Here is an 8,103-nt window from a genome sequence, read left to right on the forward strand (position 1 = left end):
ACATGGGAATAGGGCAATGCCCATTGTAAATGTATCATTCAAGGCCATGAGAGAAATGGGATAGATGAGAGATCCACATTATTCTATGAATTATTAATTTAAGTAAACTATAGAAAAGTAACAAACCACACCTTAGAATGATTGTAAGGATCCTTAAATATAATATCACCAACACTTATCGAATGTCAATAAGATCTTAAATGATCAAATAGAGGTAGTCACTGATAATCAAACCCTTTCTCTCTTGTATAAGGCCTTGAGAATCCATTGTTCCATGAATCTTATGGATGATCTCTAAATATTCTTTGACCCATCTCCCCACCGCATAAGAAGGTTTTGAAAGTGAGTTTAGCTAACTAACTCTCTTCTTAGATGTGTACTAGAAAGATATAAAATAAATAACTGAGGGATGAATGTAATGGTTAAGAATAAATTTTGCCTGGCTAGCATAGGTGAAGAGTCCTTGCCATCTTTTAACTTTTTCTCGATTCTTTGTAATATCCATTCCAACTTGCATTTCATGGTGCAATGAGAGCCCATCGGATTGGCCCAAAGTCTATAAATTTTACTTGCCTTAAGGACCTTACACCCCTTTTCCTCCATAAAATCTAGAGGTCAATTTTTAGTCCCAAAAATGCCTATTTTGCTATGGTTGATTTTGGAGCTAGAGGCTGAACCAAAGCATAGTATTTCCAATAGACACTTGTCACTATGGGGCATGAGGTTTGTATCGTCTACAAGTTGTTGTCAAACATTTGCCTCTTATTACTTACATGTATGCCTTTAATTAATTAATTAATCATCAACCTTGTCTTAAATGAGCCAACCTAAAGCATTTCGAGCTATATCAAATAGTAGGGGGAAGAGAGGACAAACTTGCTTAATGGATCTCTTCAGTGCAACATGGTGAGAGGTGAGACCATTTATTTCTACCTTTACAGCAACCGTAACATGTAACATTTACACAAAAATCTAAAATCCAGGCCATATTCCCACATCCTACAAGGAGCGAATATACCATCAATGTGTCATAAGCATGTCAAAATTGACCTTCAAAAAACATATATTTATTTTCCTTGTTCCTCTTCCAATTCCAAACATTCCCATAATGTTAGTATATCTTCTAAGATGTGCCTCCCTCTTATAAATCCCCTTTTCTTCTCTGTGGTCCATACATGCATCTTATCTCTAAGGGAGAGTACTAAGGCGTCATAAAGATTTTGTAGTATGTATTGAGCATAGTCAATAGTCACTAGTCTCCTCCTTAGAGCCTCCTTTAGGGATCAACTTTATCTTCTTGTATTTGGTCAAGAAACCCCTAGTTTAGAGACACTTTGCTCTTTAGAATCATATTTAGGTACCTCTTTATACATAACGTGACTTCTCTAGATTTGATTGCAAGCATCCACATGGAACTCTTGCTTGTGAACACCATAAGTTTTGATTTATTCCCATGATATACTTACTCTCATCTATCATCATTGTGGCTTGAAGTAAAAAGATGACTTATCTACATTGTTAGCTACTAGCACGTGGTGAGCTAAGGGCTAGGGGGCTCAAGGCAAGTCCCACACACCTGGATCCATTAGGGCCATGGGATCTTGTTTGCCCCTTTGGTTTGAATGATGGGGGTCCACACTTGAGGTGGCATCAAATACATGAGGTAGAGGGAAAGTGTTCTCCATGAGAAGCTTGGTAGGTGTAAATGCCACATAGAAAAGTAGGCACACAACATAAAACAAAAACCAAGGTGACATAGATTATAATACTGATACGACAAAGAACATGAAACCAAGAGGTGTCGTGTCACTCATTTGCCTCTCATTTGTTTCTTGGCAATGATTCATAAGGCTCATAAGGAACAAGTAGCTTTGGATGGGTCCATCATTTATTGAAAAGAGACGATGTCTACAATGAGATTGCAAAATTCTTAAGTATTCTGAACAAGTAAGAGCCGACAAATTGTACACAATGCAATTGTAACCTTGAATGTCATTTTTGCAATTTGCAAAACTTGGGGAAAAAAAAAGTTTGAATCATATTGTCCTTAGAAATTGAATCAACACAAAAAAAATCTTGGGACCAAAGAGAAGCCAAGCAACTATGGTCCTCGTGAGTTCCTAAGCCATTATGGTACAACGCCTTTGGCTAACGTCCTACGTCGTGCCAAATTGTCCAATCGACAGCAATGCATATTCACAAATCTTTGCGTTAGAGGCTGCGTGGAAGCTTCGTTTCTGCGAGTCCGTTTGATGCAGTGAGCAAGTCCAAGTGGATCCAAAAGGGAAAGCAAAGGTGATCATCAATGTGCGGGAGGTCTGTTTCCTTCCGTGGGTTTCTTATACGTAAAGTATCTGTCGGTTGTCCAACATGGGCGGGGGAAGGCAGTTGCACTATTTAAAGCTATAGTTGAGCCAGTCGTGTCGTGTAGTCAGGTATATAAAGTGGGATGTAGTTCAGGCGAGATGAACTGGGACCCGAAATAGCACTCTGTGGTGATGTGGTGAGCTGGCTGTTTCTGTCGTGTGGTGTGCCTCCTGAGGTTTTACTATGGATTTGTTGGGCAGATCCGCTGGATCCCGGCCTAGAAAGTTCACAGGTTCGGCAAAGCGTAAGCTTCCAACTTATTGAGCCCATTCCAGAATTTTCAAGTGGCTTTCCTCTATACAAATATTCCAGAAGTTTCAAGTCACACGGCATTCAGACAGCAAAATTGTTTTTGAATGCATAATCTCCTTGCAAGAAACCTCCTACATCCGCCATACGTCTCTTCCATATGATTTCCAAATTTTCAAGGCCCGGGGGAACATACTTAATCGTGCTTTGCATATGCGAGTTTTTGTTTTGGTGTGTGTGTGTGTGTGAGTGAGAGAGAGAGAGAGAGAGAGAGAGAGAGAGAGAGAACGAGCGCTTTAATCTTGCCCAAACTTCCTGTCACCTACATACAAATCGAGAGAGAGAGAGAGAGAGAGAGAGAGAGAGAGAGAGAGAGAGAGAGAGAGAGTTTGATGTGGAAAGGCACAAAACCAAGGGTCAAGGTTTTACACTAGTGCATTCTCTCAACCAATAAGGCATCATGATCCTAAACTTCACATGAAGAAGGCCTTGTATGAAAGAATCAATGGCCTGCATTTTCTTAGTATCTAGTTGTGGCAGATATAATGAATGGAGCATTGGGATTAGAGGGAATGGCGACTAAACACAACAAATTGTGGTCCATTGAAACTTGGATGAAGTCAACCATAGGCGAGCCATAGGCAAAACTAGCTCGGCATTGGACATGGTGTAGTGGACCCTATGGAATTAATAATCCTTGGTAGCATTTTCTTTTATGTGATACTCAATTAAATTTGAAATACTCTCTAGCATGATCAATGCATTTCTGAATTGTTCCATCAAGCCTTATGCCATCCTAAGCCATAGCCAACAACCTCTAGTCATTCTCCACCCCTTGACATATGCACATGTAGGGACGAATTCAAGGTCAGGCATGCACTTGAAACCTAGCATTGGGTGGATGCTCGCGTGCCAATAGCCATTGTAAGAAGAGGCTTTGGATATTAAACCTTGTTTATTCACATAGGACACAGGTGTTTTGTTTGCGGCATTGAAGAGTTTCAAAGTGCATTTGGAGGTGGACCCTACCCTTTGGGTGTAGAACTAGGTGAGTTCGGTGAGAAGGCTACTTGCTTCCCATTGACCGTTTTGTCAAAGTGCTGCATAAGATACCAAAGTGGCTTGTGAAGCTCCATGTTCTTGGAAAGTCATTAGTGAAGCAACTCATCACCTAGCATTGAGTCTTCTTGCATGGCACCCTCCATATATGTTCCATAGACCTCACAATTGTAGCCACTTGTTGCAGAATGGGTTGTGTATGCTGCCCTATATTTGCCACTAACTCCTCTTATTGGTGTGCTTATAAGATGCCCCATATTGAATTAGAGCATATGGCTGGGGTCATATAGGGATGCAAGGAAGAGGGAACAACACGTGGCAAAGCTCACATGGGGTGTTTTTTTGTCAATTATCAATGCCTTGAAATTCTCAATGGCAAATGAAATTTTATGATAGGACAAAGCTAGTCATTGGAAAAACAAGGCTCATTATGAAATTTAGGCACTCGTTAGAAGTGATACCTTATGACATTGTGGTAGTTTTATGGGAAATGGGAAATTCAATGCCAAGGTGGCATGTGGTCCCTTGCCTTTTTTTCCAATGATTTCCCTACAAAATTAGTGAGCTCTTGAGGTCGATAGTTTTGTGGGAAAAAATGTCTGAGGGTTGAAAATGTCTTAAAATCCACATTTTCGCCATAACATGTGGAATTGTACTTGGATCTCTTTTGGGGGTGACCTCCCTTTTAGTCTAAGGACCACTACACATGCACTGGGTGGAGCGACGTTGGTGGCGCTCACACGTTACAATAGGGAGGGCACATAGATGCGCCCTCAGTGCCGACCCCAGAATTTTGAGGTGCCAAGAACTGCAACGCAATGCCATTGAAGGTTGATTAGCAATGGCTAGTCAACGACAACTGCCACTGCCGATGCTCGTCTGTGGGATGCATCATTTTAATTTTGGGGTGATGAAAGCTCTCTACCGGTTATGATTTTCAGGTGATGACTTTCGAGGAAAAATGTGCGTGAACTAAATGAATGCGAAAACAGAGCCCTTTGATCTACCTCCAACACGCCTCTAGGCCACACACAAGTTGTGCTCCAACTTGTGTGTGTGCATTTGGCTCTAAGTGTGATATTTTTTATTGTATATGTTTTTAAAGATTGGGAAGACATTTTCCCACCTTGTCATTAAGGATTAAGGCCATGTGCACACGGCACCAACAATGTGTGGTTGGTCGATTGTTCTCGAGGCTCACACATATTTGAGGTGTCTTTGGAGTGCCATTGGTGCTCAAATTGGCACCTCCAATCTAGAGGGTGCAAATTTGTGCATTTGTGCACCTTTACACCTCCAACCAATCCACATTTGCCATGTGGCTCTGAGAAAATCCTTCAATGCTCCTCTAGGAATCCAGAGCTTCTATCCAGCCATCAAAAATGGCCAACTACCATTGTGCATCAGTCTATAGCTCATAGGGAGCTCCCTACAGCTAGCCAGATGTTGAGGTTAGCTCTGTCAGAGGCATTAAAGGCATGATAATTTAGTTCATATGGAATAAGATCATTTGAGGCTAGAGAATCGCACAAGCCATGCATGCTTCATTGCACGTGCATGGATTGTAATGGATGCTAAATGCATCATATATATTTACACATAAGATTGTTGTGATATTGGCATATACATAGGAGCTAAGGTCCTAGTGCACACGAGGTATGCAATGCGAGGTTGGAGGCTATTGGCTCAAAGATTGAGGCACATTTGGAGCGCCATAAATTTTCGAATGGGCACCTTCATTTTCGAGGATGGAAATTCTAGCGTCTATGCGCCATTTCTCTTTCAAGCACTTTGCACTCACCATTCGGCTTTGAGCATTGCCTTCAATGCTCCTGTGCCTCTATCAAGCGAGTGAAAAATTTCCACCGACACCATGCAGCTCACACAGAGAGCTCCATGCAACTAGTCTGAAGCTTCGATAGATCCATTAATGGCAATTAATAGAGGTTTGATTTTGTTCACGCGAAGCTATCGCTCTTGGGCATGAGAGTAGCACTAGAAGCGCTTTAGAGCTCGTTCCCACGTCAGGCATGACATCGGCGTCGGCACGCTATACACCATGGACAAGCCAAACGACATTCTCGTGTGCCCGATTCCGTCTGCTCAACTGCCAGATTGTCTGAAGGCAACTTGCTACATCCGAGAACCAACCTGCACCTTTCGGTTGCCTACAAGAGGATCCCACAAATCGAGAACGACGTGACGAGAAAAGCAGTAAAGTAATCGAATCCACCGGTTGGGGAGGTTGCATTGAAGCGTAGCACCGCAATGCCCGCCTGGAGAGGAGAAAAACCCATCTGCAACGGGGCTCTGAAACGCCAAAAATGGGTGTGGCGGACTCTGCATTTTCTCACAGGGAAATGTCTAGCATCGTGAACGTTTGGCATTTTCCAGCGTTGCCACTCTGGCGTGAGAACACACTCTTAACTAACCCTAAGATTGTTGGCAAATATACGTAGGAGCTCAGATACAATATAAGAAGAGTGAAAAGGAGCAAAGTGAAGGGACAGAGGTACGCTTGCTTATTACAAGTACGTCGCAAGCACCGAGAGGACTGGAGTTGGTGAAGACTCAAGAAGAAGAGACTACTCTTGAGTCTTGACGAACGCAGCGTGCGACCTTAGATCTTTTCACAGCTGCTTCTGGGAAGCTTCGTGCGTTGGAGTTTTGACTCTTGAGGAGCTTATAATAATAAGCTCGCATCTCATATCAGCGACTGTTAATCGAATCATGCACACCATGTCTGTAATTCTCAGCATTGCTTCGTCTCCTCATCATCAATCGTCGTCGTCTTCTTCTTCTTCTCCTACGACCAGTAGCTCGCTCCTCCTCCCCCTCCTCCAGCCTTCCTTCTTCATCCCCCAGCAGCTCGATACCCTCTGGTACTATCAGTGCGTCGTCAGCCCCCGCTCCTCCTCCCCCCACCTTCCTTCCTCACCCCTCCAATATCCTTCGCCGCCTCTGATCCATTCCTCTGATCCATCCCTCCCCTCCCATCATCCCCTACCCTCTTCCTTGCACTCCCTCCCTCCCTCCCCCTCATCCCCTCCCCCCACCACCTTCGCCCACTTCCCCCCCCCGCTTCTTACTGCCCGCTTCCCAGCTTCTCCCCCTCCCCCTCTCCCCCTCCCCCTCCCCCTCGCACACAGACTCGCCCTGCAAAAAGTATTCCACACCTTCGATGAGAATCACGATGGGAATATCTGCAAACAGGAGCTTGCCAGCATTTTTGAGAAGCTCGGCCTTGTCAAGACGGAGCAGGCTGTTTCATCGCTGCTGGATTCCGCCCAGCTCAAAGAGGTAGGCCAGGTGGACGAAGACGAATTTATCCACCTTTATGCAACCACCTGCAATTTCATTCAGCAATTCGACGAGGAAGACAGCGGTGCGGAGACTAATGATGATCGAGACCTCCTAGAAGCCTTCCATGTCTTCGACAAGGACAAGAACGGATTCATCACGCCTGCTGAGCTTCAGTCCGTGCTGTGTGGCCTGGGATTTCCGCAGGCCCGAGAGCTAGATGCGTGTGTGCAGATGATCAAGAGGGTGGACGTGAATGGCGATGGACAAATCGATTTCTTTGAGTTTAAGAAGATGTTGGGGTTGCAAGATCTCTTTAGAGCTATCAGTTGCTGAAATCCACAAACAAAACGGTTTCGCAAACCGATAGCAAGCAAGAGGCCTCCCAACTGCTGATCAAATTCCTGTAGATGGCGATGGACTAATGAGTTCAAAACGGTTTCCAAACCGATAGCAAGCAAGAGGCACAGCTGATCAAATTCTTCCACAGACCTACAACACTACAAGGCATCGGCAAACTCAGTGTACTATACTTGTTCTCATTGTTTTTAACTAAAGGAAGAATCTCTTGATGGTTTTCCTGTAAGGACTGTTATGGCGCTTTTTAAACAAAGCGCAAACGTAGTTCTAATTTCCTCAATATGCATGTCGGGTTAGCATCCATCATGAAGAGATATACTAAAGGAATTCTGTTGCAAGGACGAAAACCTACGGTAAGGGCCCTGCTCCAACAGCGGCAATAGTGCATACATGCACCCTTGTTTCAATTCATGCTTTTAGATCCCAAATTTATCTCTTTTAGGCCGAAGTTCAAAGAAAAAAGAAATTGTTGACAGCCGCTCCTCCCACATCAATTCTTTCTCATTCCTTTGCTCTTCATGCAATATTGTGGAAAAAATACAAACAAAGGTCATGATTTTACTCAAAATGTGCCAATTTTCACCAATAAGGGATTACTTGAGCTTAAGAGAACAGGAAGAGAACTCAAGCTCAAATGTATCAATTTTGACAAGATTACTTACCTTGTTCACAGTTACCTATAGGCACGCTCAATGCTAACATCTATGCACATATATGATGCACTCTAAGTTAGTGAAAATTTATTCCTTTTGAGGTTGAGGGTTTTTG

The 8,103-nt window shown here is 43.4% G+C and overlaps 1 protein-coding gene across 1 annotated transcript; it reads left to right on the forward strand.

Annotated features, from left to right (window-relative positions):
* Positions 1-6,414: 6,414 nt before the first annotated feature.
* Positions 6,415-7,601, forward strand: LOC147890035 (calmodulin-like protein 5). The gene has a single exon (XM_087391053.1). The coding sequence runs from the start codon at positions 6,415-6,417 to the stop codon at positions 7,309-7,311; it is 897 nt and encodes a 298-aa protein (XP_087247179.1). The 3' UTR covers positions 7,312-7,601.
* The last annotated feature ends 502 nt before the right edge of the window (positions 7,602-8,103 follow it).

Source organism: Dipteris shenzhenensis, chromosome 19 (assembly GCF_047967505.1).
Source record: "Dipteris shenzhenensis isolate YYH24624 ecotype China chromosome 19, Dip_SZ_1.0, whole genome shotgun sequence".
Taxonomy (NCBI): Eukaryota; Viridiplantae; Streptophyta; class Polypodiopsida; order Gleicheniales; family Dipteridaceae; genus Dipteris; species Dipteris shenzhenensis.